Here is a 15,972-nt window from a genome sequence, read left to right on the forward strand (position 1 = left end):
TATTGAATTTGTGATAAAGTGTCCTTGACTCTACTTTTAAGGACCATCATTTAATTAGCAGCAACAGTGGGGCTTCTCTACAGAGATGACTAGTTTAGCAAAGGAAAGGGGAAACCAAGACCTTGAAAAGCAAAAGGCATTTTACAAAATAGATTCCATAATTAGTTGAGTTATTACATCTCTGAAAAGGGCAGGCTTCTCTAACTACATATCTACTCTGTGACTTTTCTTTCAAATTGATGCCTGAGACTTCCTTGATTTTAAAAAAGTCACCATAATGGAAAAAATAAGATGTTATGTTTCCTATAAAAAATAGGAACTAGTGTTTCAGGCTATCCTTTTTCCTGTTTCCAAGCTGTTAATGGAGAGAAATTTCTTTTAAAGCCCAGTTCTAATGCAAAAGAGGTGATTGCATTTTAACTGGCAGCCTGAAATGTTATCAGTTCATTTAGATGTAGAGTCTGTTATTTAAAAATATTGTGTTTCTTTTTAGTGCTTTTTACCTCTAACATACTATTTTTAATAATTTTTTTTTTTTTTACCAGTTAACTAGGCAGCAATACTATAGCAATGCTAGTTAACACGCCGCTTAATATTTCTTAATGTGAATTCATGTATTTTGGAATTGGATGTTAAAAAATAATTTTAAAAAATCAATTTTAAAGATGCTCATGCCTGTAATCCCAGCACTTTGGGAGGCCGAGGCAGGTAGATCACCTGAGGTTGGGAGTTCAAGACCAGCCTGATCAACATGGAGAAACCCTGTCTCTACTAAAAATACAAAATTAGCTGGGTGTGGTGGCGCGTGCCTGTAATCCCATCTACTCGGGAGGCTGAGGCAGGAGAATCACTTGAATCCAGTAGGCGGAGGTCGTGGTGAGCTGAGATTGTGCCATTGTACTCCAGCCTGGGCAACAAGAGTGAAACTCCGTTCCGGGGGGAAAAAAAATCCTCCTTTGGTGCCTCTGTGGGCCATTCTAGATTATGGTAAATAGAATTAAGTGCACAGGTAACCTTCTTTATGTCCTTCATTATTTTTCTGAACCTAACTTCACATGTTATGTTCTTATGTTGTTATTTTGAGACAAGGTCATGCTGTGTCACCAAGGCTGGAGTGCACTGATGCAATTATTGCTCACTGTAGCTTTGAATTCCTAGGCTCAAGCAATCCTCCTATCTCAGCCTCCCAAGTAGCTGGGACCATAGCACATGCTACCATGCATGGCTGATTATTTTATTTTATATAAGATGGGGGTTTACCAAGTTGCCCAGGCTGGTCTCCAACTCCTGGGCTCAAGCAATCTTTTGTCTCGACCTCCCAAAGAGCTGGGATTACAGGAGTGAGCCACTGTGCCCAGCCCATATTATATTCTTTAAGATTATTCTTCTAAGTATGATACTTTCCCTCTACTTTTAATCCTCCCACCTACCAAATGGCTAGTTGTTTCTGTTTCCTTTCTTCAGGTTCTTTCTGCATTAATTGTCTTTATGAGACAAGGGGATATGCAATGAATATTGGATATTGGAAGTCAATGAATAGTTTTATGCAATGATGTTTTTATGAGAATATTCCTCTATTATTTAAAATAGCATTGAGGGGGCATCTTTATTCAAATAATTGTTAGTGCCTAGCTAGGACTCTGAGAGCTTACTGTTTATTAAAAATAAATTTCTGTATACACCAAGCTTGAGAAAGATAGTTCTATAAACATATTCTACATATGGACTGAATCTACTAATATGTTATCCAATGATTTGTTTTTATTAACTCTTTCCAGTGTTCCACACAGAAAAGTCTTATGTGTCAAAGTTTCCTTCTTTTTTCTAACCCAGATTTTATATTTTATATCCCTTCTCTGTTTTTTTTGTTTTTGTTTTTTGCTTTTTTTTGATGGAGTCTTGTTCTGTTGCCCAGGCTGGGGTACAGTGGAGTGATCTCAGTTCACTGCAACCTCCACCTCCCAGGTTCAAGCGATTCTCCTGCCTCAGGCTCCCGAGTAGCTGGGATTACAGGTGTGTGCCACCATGCCCGGCTAATTTTTGTATTTTTGTTTAGTAGAGGTGGGGTTTCACCATGTTGGCCAGGATGGTCTCGAACTCCTGACCTTAGCGATCCACCCACCTCAGCCTCCAAAATGCTGGGATTACAGGTGTGAGCCACCACGCCTGGCCCCATTTTCTGTTTTTAAGACACCTAAATTTTCCTGACATACCATTGGGATTTAATAACTTTATGAGGAGACTATAGGGAACTTGGAGTTAAAAATGGAAGGAGTAATTAACCCAACCCCTTGTAGTCATTAGCAGGCATAGTCAATGAATTTGCTATAGCAAATGCAGGTGTACCCTGTTGACTTCTAATGTTACTGTCTTCACTTTCTGTAATCATTTTAGGACCTGCTCAGTGCTGTAGAAGCAAAAGAAGCTCTTGAAAGGGAAGTTAAGATCTTCCAAGAAAGGCTGCTTGCTGGCCAGCAGGTCTGGGATGCCTCAAAGCAGGAAGTGAGCCTCCTGAAGAAAAGCTCTTCTGAGTTGGAGAAGAGTTTGAAGGCCAGTCAGGATGCAGTCACAGCCTCACAAAGCCAGTACTCCTCATTTAGGGAGAAAATCGCAGCCCTCCTTAGGGGCAGATTGAGCATGACTGGGTCCACTGAGGACACCATTTTGGAGAAGATTCGAGAAATGGACAGCCGGGAAGAAAGCAGGGACCGGGTGAGTGGGTCATGGCTGTTTACAGACATCTTAAGAACAGTGAGCTCATTCATTTAGCATGCTCAGTGACTGTATTAGTCTATTCTCACACTGCTATAAGAAATACCCGAGACTGGGTAATTTATAAAGACAAAGAGGTTTAATGGATTCACAGTTCCACATGGCTGGGGAGGCCTCACAATCATGGCAGAAAGCAAAGGAGGAGCAAAGGCACATCTTACGTGGTGGCAGGCAAGAGAGAGAGTGTGCAGGGGAACTGCCCTTTATAAAACCATCAGATCTCCTGAGAGTTATTCTCTGTCACAAGAACAGCATGGGAAAAAGCTACCCCCATAATTCAATTACCTCCCACCAGGTCCCTCCCACGACACATGGGGATGATGGGAGCTACAATTCAAGATGAGATTTGGGTGGAGACACAGCCAAACCATATCAGTGACTTATCTCAATTAGCTAAAAGCATCACTTAAGGCCAGGCCTGGTGGCCTAGGCCTGTAACCCCAGTCCATTTGGAGGCCAATGTAGTCACTTGAGGCCAGGAATTCAAGACCAGTCTGAGCAATATAGTGAGACCCCTCTCTCTACTGAAAATAAAAATTAAGTCCCAGCTACCCGGGAGGCTGAAGTGGGAGAATTTCTTGAGCCCACGAGTTTGAAGCTGCAGTGAGCTATGATTGCGTCTCTGCACTCCAGCCTGGGCTACAGAGCAAATCCTGTCTCTAAAAAAAAGTATAATTTAAATGTGGTTGTATTAATTTCCATTTTAATGGAAAGGCATGGCAGTCCCACAAGCCACATCTAACTATGATGCAGGTTCTGGAGTTGGACCTGCCTGGTGCTGAATCCCGTCTCTGCTGTACATTCACTCACTGGCCATGTGAGCTTGGGCAGGTTCTTGAGTTTACGGCCTTGGAGATTTTGTTTTCTTATCTACAGAAAGGGGTTAGCACAGGTTCCATGACCCCTTACCTGAAACTCTTGGGGCCCACTGTGTTTTTGAGTTCAGAATTTTTCAGAGCTTAGAAAGGTAATGCAGAGTGCAGCCTTACACAGCCCTCCACTGTGGTGTCTGGGACAGTTTCCTACCATCGATCACATTCACAGGTCTGCAGCTAAGCCCGCGGGCAACAGTAAGTGGGATAAATGAAGACCGCAAATAGCCTCTTGTCATTTTGGGTCAGGATTTGCTGCCCAGCTGGGTCAGGCCAGGCCAAGCTTTGTCAGTAAATGAGTTATGAAAAAACCTGGATTTTGGAATTACAGATAAAAGTTCCCAGACCTGTAATGGTATCTGGCTGATCAGGTTATTGTTTCATGTATGTATTGAATGAAAAAAATTGTTATAAAGACCTTAACTCATTGCCTGGCAAGTCACAACAATAAATATTAACTATTGCTGCTGTTGCCTCTCCTTCTTCCTCCTTCTCTCCTTTTTTTCATAATGTGTTGGTGGCCCGAACAGTCTTTCAGGGGTCCTATCTAACAAATGGAGAAAAATGGTTTAATTCACGTATATGATTGAGGCTTGTTTAACTCTGTCATCTTGTTTCTACTATCAAGAACTCTCTTTCTCTATAAAGCTTTACCTAGCAGAGTCCACTTCAGTGCAGGCTTTGTTTAAATTATCATCAAACCTAAATTATAGAAGTCCTAGTTAATGAGGCTTTAAAGTAAATGATCTCCAAAGTCCTCGTATAATTCCATTATGAAATATTTCTTCTATTGCTGTCGTGCTTGCTTGAAAGGAGAAAATGCATTTTACCATCTTTTAATGTTACTAAAAAACTCAGAAGAATCACTAACTCAAAGTTCAGGGTTGCATTTGTCAATTTCCTTTAGTGATAGTAAATTCCCTTTAAAAATTCTCCAAAATTCGAGCTTGCAGTGAGCCGAGATCGTGCCACTGCACTCCAGCCTGGGCGACAGAGCGAGACTCCGTCCAAAAAAAAAAAAAAAAATTCTCTGAAATTCGCGCATACTCTAGGAGCAACCTTAGTGGCCCCTTTAGCCAAGCGCATTTTCTTTTCTTTTCTTTCTTTTCTTTTCTTTTTTTTTTTTTTTGAGATGGAGCCTCGCTCTGTCACCCAGGCCAGAGTGCAGTGGTGCAAACACGGCTCACTGCAATCTCCGCCTCCCAGGTTCAAGCAATACTCCTGCCTCAGCCTACCGAGTAGCTGGGACTACAGGCATGCACCACCACACCCAGCTAATTTTTGTATTTTTAGTAGAGATGGGGTTTCACCATGTTGGCCAGGATGGTCTCGATCTCTTGACCTTGTGATCCACCCGCCTTGGCCTCCCAAAGTGCTGGGATTATAGGCGTGAGCCACCGTGCCCGGTTGCCAAGTGCATTTTCTATCTCTTTGTGGAGATAAAATGTGGAGTGCTCATTGGCTGTCCTCCACTCTAATGTGTAGAGGTCTCCACGAGTAACTTAGTTTTTCTTGTGACTCAGTTTACATGGAGGTACTTGATTGAGAAAGAAAATGATTTATAGGTTTGGAAATAAGCTTCATTAAGTCATTTCCTTAAATGGTAACAGATATGCAGACGATTTCCAGCTCATGAAAATTTAATTTAAAAAATTTTCAACTTGACAATGGTGTGAAAGTGATACACATTCAGTGGAAACCACACTTTGAGTGTGCATGCAGCCATCCTGTTCTTCACTTTCAGTATTCAACAAATTACATGAGACTTTCAATACTTTATTATAAAATAGGCTTTGTGTTAGATGATTTTGCCCAAATATAGGCCAATGTAAGTGTTCTGAGCACTTTTAAGGTAGGGTAGGCGAAGCCATGATGTTCGGTAGGTTAGGTATATTAAATGCATTTCTGACTTAAGAAACTTTCAACTAACACGTCTTTGTCGGGACACAACCTCACCATTCGTCGAGGAGCATCTGTACTTCAATAGCTAATTTTTTTTTTTTTGCCATTTCATTTTATTGCTTTCCACTTCTGTATTTTCAAGTAGTTTCTTAAAACTACTTTAATCCCTGAATGTGAAACAAGGCACATAATTATCAGCGTGATATATATGTTTATTTTCTAAAGCCAAATGATGTAAATTGGTTAAGCTGGGTATGCTTTCTCCCACTCCCCATAAAAATTAGAATGATTCAGTCTTTTTAGTGCCTTTGTCTGCCATTCCTACCCTGTAATTTTTTTCAATAGCTGCCCTCCCTATTTAAAAGCCTGAAATCAAGCATATAGCTGGTGTCTTGTGTGACACATCGTCAAGTAAAATCAGGAGAAAATGGATTTCATATATTGTCTTAGAAATGTTTCTAAAGAATGGGAGCTTTACAAATTGATGAATCTGTTTGTTGAGGAGGCTGCATGTCCCTGCCAGCTGCCATGGCTACGCACACAGTCAGTGGCTGAGTAATTCTGATGTGAAGTCTCAACGGCGGGTTCAGGCTCAGCTTGGCAGATTCTCTGCTTCAGGCCGGCTCCTGCTTCCCAAACGTTGCTTGTCTTGTTTACCCCTGTGCTATCCATTTTTCCCCTCCTGTGTTTGCAATTCTCAGTAGAATTCAGGACACCACCCACACTTTTACAGCACGTCATTTCTACTTGTTCCTTGCATATCTGCTTCTGGCAAGATCTAATCTTCTTTTTAGAAGCTTTACTATATCTTAGAGCAAGGTTTTTCATCCTCGGAACTATTGACGTTTTGGACTGGATAATTTTTCCTGTGGGGGCCAGTCCTGTGCATTGCAGGATTTTGAGCGGCGTCCTTGGCCTCTACCCGCTAGTAGCACTCCCCTTCCCAGTTTGTGACAACCACAGATGTCTTTAGAGACTGCCTAATGTCCGCCGGGGGTCAAAATTGCCCCCAGTTGAAAACCACTGTCTTAGAGGAATGTTCTACTGCCAGGTTCCCACGAATTCTAAATGAGTATTTAGATGTTACTTAGCCTTGGAATTTCAGGACACCATAGCAGTTGTTTATGAAATAATGACTTCTTGCACAATGACAGAAAGTTACGACATTTTCAGATTTTACTTTAGAATTGTGAGGCAATTTTGTTTTCTTCTTCACCTCTATCTGGACATTTTTCCTGTTCTGCTTTAGGTACACCTAAGGCTTTATTTCCTTCCTTGAGGTGTTTGCTGGTCCAGGGGCTCTGTGGGAGCTGTGAGGACCCCCCCTGATGCTATAAAGCAAGGGTCTCCAACCCTCTGGCTGCGCACCCGCACCAGTGCCTGGCCTAGTAGGAAATGGGCTGCACAGGAGGAGGTGAGCGGTGGGCGAGCGAGCATTGCTGCCTGAGTTCACCTCCTGTCAGATCAGCAGCGGCATTAGATTCTCATAGGAAGGTGAACGCTATTGCGAACTGTGCATGCGAGGGATCTAGGTTGCATGCATCTTATGAGAATCTAATCCATGATGATCTGAGGTGGAACAGTTTCATTCTGACACAAAAATTGTCATCCACGAAACCAGTCTCTGGTGACAAAAAGGCTGGCGATCTCTGCTGTAAAGGACTGGAGATGTGCTCCACAGCCCCCTCCTCCCCATTCTGATCTCAGAGCCCGATTATCATTCTCCTGCTCTGTTCTTAACCCTGCCACCTACTAAAGTGAGCATCTTCCCAGAAGAACCAGCACACTTCCATTTGGGACATTTCATTGTCCAAAATTATGCTGCGCGGTTGCTCCGGGCTACAGAGGCATCTGAGAGAGTGAACAGATGGAAGTTTCAGCTTTTCCAGCCTCTCCAGTTATATGAGTTTCCTGGGGCTGCTATGACAAAGTACCGCAACTGGGCGGCTTAAATAACAGAAAGTTCTTGCCTCACAGTTCTGGAGATGAGAAGTCTGGGATCAAGGTGTCAGTAAGGTTGGTTCCTTCTGAGGGCTGTGAGGGAGAGTCTGTCCCATGCCTCACTTCTAGCTTCTGCTGGCCTCAGGCATTGCATTCTTTGTTGTAGGGATAGTGTTCTTCCTGTGTCTTCACATTGCCTTCCTCTATGCATGTCGGTCTTTGTGTCCAAATTTCCCCTCTTATAAGGACCCCAGTCATCTTGGATTAGGGTCCACCTTAGGGACCTCGTTTTCACTTCATCACCACTCTAAAGACCCGATTTCTAAAGAAAGTCGCATTCTGAGGTACTGGGGGGCTTCAACATATCTTTTTTTGGGGGGACCTAATTTAACTTAAAACAAAAGTTGAGATGAACAGAGGAGGTGGGATAGGGTTAGCCAGTCAACAGTGCTGGCCACACAAGCCAACAGGAGGGAAGGAGGATTTGGTCAACGCTTTCTAGTACCTGATAACTTACATATTCCCCAAGTGAAAATTATAGCTTGAATAATTGGAAAAGAGTTTATGTCTAAAAGGAACTGGACTTCAAGTGACCCAAATGGCTCTTTCAGTGTAGAACTTTTTGGCTTCTATTTGGTTTAATTTTAGGACAAAAATGTCTCTCTGGTGAAATCAACACATAGTTGTCCCTGGGGAGTGAATTAAATCTTTTAGGGCATTATGACTTTACTTCTAAAAACCATGCAGCTTATTCTTTAACTATATTGTGCTTTTTGTTTTAAAAAAAAGGCACAAACAAAAAAATATCTTTTTTGTTTAAAGGTATGTATTCTTCACCCCTCACCCCCCACTGCCCACCTCTAGTGTTGAAATATCTGGTGCATTTTGTCCCATAGAATATTGGGTATATGTTAAGAAATGATCCTAAGAAAAAGAAAAGAAAAGAAAGAAAGGCTTATTTATTGTTTAGACTTTTTGGTGTGAAAAACAGCACAAGTTTACGGTTTTGGTGGAGCACATATGTTCACTCAGGCACTGGCATTTGATGTTCCCAAGAATAAGTCAGAATGGAAAGTTAATTTATTTGAATTAATTTATCTAAATTTAGTTAGAAAAAAACTTAGTGGTGTCATATGCACTGACACCTAAATAAGCTTCTGAAGCTACGTTCTGTGATCTGATAGAGTGCAGGAGGGCTCTCAGCTGTTTTCTTCTCTCTGGACACAAGAATCTTGGCATGGCAGGTATCCCCTGCAAATTTCAGCGATCTACGTATTAGTGGTTTTAAAGTCGCACTTTGCTGAGTCTCAAGGCTCTGTAGAGCACCCTCAGGTCCAGATGGGGTGAAGATGCAAGAGAGACCTTCTTGCCTTTGATTCAAACACATTTGTCCCTTATTTGTTCTTCCTAGAAAGACTTCTAGTTGAGAGAAAGACTATGCTGAAAATAGTTTGAGAAACATGACATAGGACAATTCCTGGAGGGTTCTTTAGCTCCTCATGGTGACAGCATAGGATTGACGGAACTCATACACTGGAGCAGTAACCCTGATGACGGAAATGGACACGATGTGTTGAACTTCAATATGGTGTGAAATACTGTAGGGGTCAAATTATCTAAATCAGCTCACTGAGTCTTCATAGCAAAGTCTACGAATTTCAGAGAGATTAGTTACTTGCTTCAGTTAACCTGCTAGTAAGTGGTACAGGGGAAATTGAAACCAGGGCTATCTGACTCCAAAGCCCCCGTCCTGCACTCTGGTCTACGTCAGATGCTTATATCTTCCTTTAGGGTCAGTATCACTCCCTTAGTCTAACTTACTGCAGTTACTCTGGGCATCAGCTTCAGAATGGAGACCATACTGATTGATGTCTACAGAAGGCTTGCTTTTTTCCAGTAAAGTCGGTGGTGTGCTGACTATGGCTAACTGATCACACAGTTCTCCCTCTCTCCGCTTGAGGTTTATTGAATCAATTTTCTCTTTGGTTTCATTCTCTCCGCTATGTCATTTGTGGTATAGGAGATGTTGAAGGGTCTTCAGGTAGAAATACTCACTTCCTGTTTGCAGTCCAACATGAAACCACATCTCCTGATGTGCTATACTTCTAATAATGCAAATCAGTCCCTTAGGAGGCAGCATCTTGTGGACATTTTTCTGTAGATTACATTATTTGTTATATCAAGATAAATACTGTTTCTCTTGCGTTAAGATCAGATTTATCTGCTATATTAGTAAGGTATACTTACTAATATAACTATGAATGTATCAGTAGATTTTTTATTATTGGTAAGCAGGAAAGGTAGGAAATAAGAAATGAGGTTTCTCAGAGCTTCATGTTCTGGGATGACACTAAAAATTTCCTTGGTAAATGTAATTCCTTGGATGTGGCTCTGAATAGCTTACCATCAAATATCTAATTTCAAGCACACACACAGAAGTGTTAAATTAATTGAATTATAGGTCTGGAAGCTTGAGAGCCATGGAAGCACAGGATTGAAGAGTTTAGAGCTCAGGTGGTCTAACCTTCCTCATGTAGCACTTCAATCTGCATTGCAACATTCTTAATTGGTATAAGCGTACCTCAGAGACCACTGCGACAAAGCAAGTGTCACAATAAAGTGAGTCACACAATTTTTTTTTGGTTTCTCAGTGCATATAAAAGTTATGTTTATACTAGACTATGTAGTCTATTAAGTGTGCAATAAACCTATATCTAAAAAACAATATAGATACTTTAATTAAAAATACTTTATTGCTAAGAAGTGCTAACAATCATCTTAGCCTTCAGCAAGTCATAATCTTTTTGCTGGTGGAGGGTTTTGCTGTAATGTTGATGGTTACTGCTGATCAGAGTGATGGTTCCTGAAGGTTGGGTGGCTGTGGCAATTTCTTAAAATAAGACAACAATGTAGCTGAAAACAACAATTGACTCTTTTTTTTCTCAAAAGATTTCTCCGTAGCATGTGAGCTATTTGATAGCGTTTTACCAACAGCAGAACTTCTTTCTAAATTGAGGTCAATCCTCTCAAACCTTGCTGCTTTATTGTCAGCTAAATTTATGTAATATTCTAAATGCTTATTGTCATTTCAACAATGTTCAAGCATCTTCACTAGGAGTAAATTTCATCTCAATAATTTTCTTTGCTCATCCATGAGAAGCAACTCTTCATCCATTCAAGTTTGATCATGAGGTTACAGCAATTCAGTCACATCTTTAGGCTCCATTTCTAATTCTAGTTCTCTTGCTATTTCCACCACATCTGCAGTTACTTCCTCCACTGAAGTCCTGAACCCCTCAGAATCATCTCATAGATGACATCTATGATGTTATTTTGACATCCTCTTATGATTTATGAATGTCTTTAATGGTATCAAGAGTAGTGAATCCTTTCCAGAAGGTTTTCAATTTACTTTGCCCAGATCCATCAGAGGAATCACTCTCTATGGCAGCTGTAGCCTTATGAAGTATATTTCTTACATAATAAGACTTTAAAGTCAGAATTACTCCTTGATCCATGGGCTGCAGAATGAATGCTGTGTTAGTAGCTGTGAAGACAACATTCATCTCTTTGTACATCTCCATCAGAGTTCGTGGGTGACCAGGTATGTTGTCAACGAGCAGTAATATTTTGAAAGGAATCTTTTACTGAGCCACAGGTCTCAACTGTGGGCTTGAAATATTCAGTAAAACTTGATGTGAACAGATGTGCTGTCATCCAGCTTTGCTGTTCCATTTCTAGAGCACAGTCAGAATAGATTTAGCATATTTCTTAAGGGGCCTAGGGTCTTCAGAATGGTAAATGAGCACTGGCCTCAACTTCAAGTCACCAGGTGCATAAACCTCTAACAAGAGAGTCAGCCTGTTCTTTGAAGCTTTGAAGGCAGGCATTGACTTCTCTTTAGCTATGAAAGTCCTAAATGGCAACCTCTTCCCATAGAAGGCTGTTTTGGCTACATTGAAAGTCTGTTGTTTGGTGTCGCCACCTTCATCAATGATCTTAGCTAGATCTTGTGGATAACTTGCCTCAGCTTCTACATCAGCACTTACTGCTCTATCTTGTACTTTTATGTTATGGAGATGGCTTCTTTCTTTAAATCTCATGAATCAATCTCTACTAGTTTCAAACTTTTCTTCTGCAGCTTGTTCACCTCTCTTAGGCTTCATAGATTTAAGGAGAGTTAGGGCCTTGCTTTGGATTAGGCTTTGGCTTAAGGGAATGTTATGGCTGGTTTGATGTCTATTCAGACCACTCAAACTTTCTCCATATCAGCAATAAGGCTGTTTTTTTTCTTATCATTTGTGTGTGTCTTAGTCCTTTTGTGTTGCCATAGAAGAATACCTGAGGCTGAGTAATTTATAAAGAAAAGAGGTTTATTTGGCTCATGGTTCTGCAGGCTATACAAGAAGCACAGTGCCATCTACTTCTGGCAATGAACCTCAAGAAACTTTCACTCATGGCAGAAGATGAAGGGGAGCAGGCATCACATGGCCAGAGAGGAAGAAAGGGAGAGAGAGGAGGAGGTGCCAGGCTCTTTTCAACAACCAGATCTCATGGGAACTAAGAGTGAGCAGTCACTCAATTCTGCGAGAATGACACCAAGTCATTCATGAAGGATCTGCTTCCATGAACCAAACAGCTCCCACTAGGCCCACCTCCAACTGTGAGGATCAAATTTTAACATGCAATTTAGAGAGGACAAATATCCACACTGTATCGGTGTGTTTACTGGAGTAGCACTTTTTTTTTTTTTTTTTTGAGATGGAGTCTTGCTCTATCACCCAGGCTGGAGTGCAATGGCGCAATCTCAGCTCACTGCAACCTCTGCCTCCCGGGTTAAAGTGATTCTCCTGTCTCAGCCTCCTGAGTAGCTGCGACTACAGGCGCCTGCCACCACGCCTGGCTAATTTTTGTATTTTTAGTAGAGATGGGGTTTCACCATACTGGTCAGCCTAGTCTTGAACTCCTGACCTCAGGTGATCCACCCACCTTGGCTTCCCAAAGTGCTGGGATTACAGGTGTGAGCCACCGTGCCTGGCCTGGAGTAGCACTTTTAATTTCCTTCAAGAATGCTTCCTTTCTATTCCCAACTTGGCTAATTGGAATAAGAGGCCCAATTTTTGGCCGATCTCAGATTTCAACATGCCTTTCTTACTAAGCTTAGTCATTTCTAGCTTTTGAGTTAAAATGAGAGAAGTGCGACTCTTCCTTTGTTTTTTTTTATTTGAGATGGAAGTCTCATTCTGTCACCTAGGCTGGAGTGCAGTGGCGTGATGTTGGCTCACTACAACCTCTGCCTACCAGGTTCAGGTGATTCTCCTGCCTCAGCCTTCCAAGTAGCTGGGACTACAGGCATGAGCCATCACGTCCAGCTAATTTTTGTATTTTCAGTAGAGATGGGGTTTCGCCATGTTGGCCAGGCTGGTCTTGAACTCCTGACTTCAGGTGATCCACCCACTTTGGCCTCCCAAAGTGCTGGGATTACAGGCGTGAGCCACTATGCCCAGCCTGACTCTTCCTTTCATTTGAAAACTTAGAGGCCATTGTAAGGTTATTAACTGGCTTAATGTGAATATTGTTGTGTCTCAGGAAACAGGGAGGCCCAAGGAGAGGAAGTGGGGTCAGCCAGTTAGTGGAAAAGTCAGAACGTACACATTTATCATTTAAGTTCACTGACTTATATGGGAGTGGTTTGTGGCACCCCAAACACTGCAATAGTAACATCAAAGATCTCTGATCACAGATCACCATAACAGATATCATAGTAATGAAAATGTTTGAAATATTGCTAGTATTGCCGAAATGTGACACAGGGACACAAAGTGAGTGTGTGCTGTCAGAAAAATGACGCTGATAGACTTGCTTAATGCAGGGTTGCCACAAACCTTCAATTTGTAAAAAACTAAAATATCTATGAAGAGCAATAAAGTAAGTGCAATAAAGTGAGATGTGCCTGTAGTTAGCCAATTTCCGGCCATCTTCGGTGACTGGGAATCCACTCCCTACTGGACAGTGTCTTTACACAGCTGTAATCATTGTAAAGTTTTCCCTTTCTTCTTTATTTTGATTATTTATTATTTTTAATTTTTTCCCCAGACCTCACAGGGAAGAGTTTTTCCTTTCTTATAAAGGAATGCTTAAGTGAATGATGACACATTCTCATGATGAATTCTTAATGCAGCCATTAAAATGTTAATTAAGAATTTCAGACGGCATGAGAATAATTAGGTAAAAACAAAGACACGAAATTGCGTGTATAATGTTTCAACTATATTTTAACAATACACAAAACAAATTATTTAAAAATATTAATGGCTTTTGCCTCTGGGTGGTGGGATCACAGGGGATTGTTTTTTGCTTGTTTATACTTTTTGTGGTTAAAAGAAATTTTATGGGGATATCTTACTTTAGAATTATAGGAACTGGGGAAAACATTTTCCTTTCATAAATATGGAATTTCTTCTCTGATTTATACCTATTGGTTCTCAATATAGGCTCCGAGGGTAACTCAGAACAAATCCTTTTTTTCTCCCATATAATAGCCTTTCAAAAAGTTTAAAGGCAGATTACGTGTTTAAGCATGGGTGTTTATAGATGGGCAAACAGAAATTGTTTTCTTTTTAAAAATTTAGACAGTAAAAATCTGAAACAGTCAGGATGTTTCCATTTCTGTGAGAATGGTACTGTACTGTTATGTAAATACTATGTTTTCCCTCTTCTCTTCCAAAATAAACCATCGAAAGAAAACAAATTTATCACCCTAGGCTTGGTGGTTTTATTGAATTCAACATTTTATGAAACTGGATTTAGTAAAATCAGTTTGAGTTTTCTGAGAGTGTCCCTGAGGTCCTTGGTAAACCTGCACTCTTGTTTTAACGGAATGATCAGGACAAAAAGAGGAACTCCTGGGAAGGATGGGAGCATTGGGCAAATCAGGTGGGTTGTGGAGAGCCTGGAGGGACTTTAACATGGGACAGTACTCAGATTCCCCTGCTCTCTTGTACATTGACACTGACCTTATTTAGAGTCACCATATTAAAGAGATGTTGACCTCTCCAATGCAAAAATGGTATTACTCTATAACTATGTAGTGTAGAGTCAGCATCCCTGGAGTTTAGGGCATAGGTAACCAATCTTCAACAGAAAGCTGAAAAAAGTTTGAAAAAGCATATATCTGTACATGAATTCCCTGTAATACCTCAATGTTACCTACCAAGATTATCTCACTGTCTAATCTTAAGTCAACTCAAAATGGTGAAAGAATTTTTCTGGGGAATGACTCTTTGTAGATTTTTACAGTACTTTTTGTCTTAATTCTTTTTCCTACTAAACTTTGAAACTCTTAGCAATAGTTTTGGGGTAAGTAAATGTTATCCATAAATTTTTATTGATTAACCTGATAAAAGAATTATATAAAAATTAAAAATACCAATCGAAAAATTTAATTCAATAATGAAAGTAGATTATTTCAAACAGAGGCAAATACAGCTATCAATTACATATTTTAAATGGGATTTTTACAAATAATCTGGAAGTTGGTATCATAAACAGTTATGCTGCTTAGGCAGAGCAGTAGATGTGAACACTTCCTTGCATCTGAAACAAGGCTTATTCTTGATCTGTTTCTTTGTTTCCAGATGGTCTCCCAGCTTGAAGCCCAAATATCTGAGCTTGTTGAACAGTTGGGAAAGGAGTCTGGGTTTCACCAGAAAGCTCTCCAGAGGGCCCAGAAAGCAGAGAATATGTTGGAGACTCTTCAGGGTCAGCTGACACACCTGGAGGCAGAGCTGGTTTCTGGAGGTGTTTTGCGAGACAACTTGAATTTTGAGAAACAAAAAGTAATGACCCGAGGGCGTGTCCATGAGTGGAAGCATCTGTTGTAGTAGAAAATTTTACCTGAAAATATCCTGAATTTTACAGTATTTAGTTTGGTTAAGTCAATTTCAAGGAACAATGGGTTTGGAGCTTCCTTGATTCAAATTAATTTAATTAAACTCAACAAGTGTTTATTGAATGCCTACCATATATGAGGTCCTAAAGGTTTGGCAAGCTAAAATATGAATAATACACAGTTCCTGATCTTAAAGGCTCATAATTCAATAGGGGAGACAGATACTCAGATAATTTGCTGTACTATAAGTTTATACGTGTTATATGTATTGAATTAATAAAGTGCTGTAGGAACTTCCAGATAAAGGGAAGATTTTATAGGAGAGGAGATAATTAAGTTCATTTTTGAAAGATAAGTCAGATTATAGTGGAGAGAGGAGACAGATACTGTCGGGGAAACAGTTTGAAGAAAGGCATGAAATCTGGCAAGTGCATAGTATATTCAGAGGACGCAAAATGGTGAATCCTCCATGGCTGGAACATGTTATTCTTGGTGGGTCTGTGGCAAGAGAAAAGACTGGAATGGCTTAGACGATGAAGATGGAGTGTTCTTTACTCTGTAGAATATGAAGTGTGGTAAGTGTGAGCATTGCAG

At 40.6% G+C, this 15,972-nt stretch overlaps 1 protein-coding gene across 3 annotated transcripts in view; it reads left to right on the forward strand.

The window, feature by feature from the left end:
- CCDC170 (coiled-coil domain containing 170) overlaps positions 1–15,972 on the forward strand; it is a 128,226-nt gene that overhangs the window by 77,872 nt on the left and 34,382 nt on the right. For all 3 annotated transcript variants that reach the window (XM_008963897.4, XM_063605036.1, XM_055114229.2), the window contains 2 exons: positions 2,395–2,712; positions 15,125–15,325. In XM_008963897.4, the coding sequence (XP_008962145.2) occupies positions 2,395–2,712; positions 15,125–15,325 (519 nt within the window). The remainder of the gene's footprint in view (positions 1–2,394; positions 2,713–15,124; positions 15,326–15,972) is intronic.

This window comes from Pan paniscus, chromosome 5 (assembly GCF_029289425.2).
Source record: "Pan paniscus chromosome 5, NHGRI_mPanPan1-v2.0_pri, whole genome shotgun sequence".
Taxonomy (NCBI): Eukaryota; Metazoa; Chordata; class Mammalia; order Primates; family Hominidae; genus Pan; species Pan paniscus.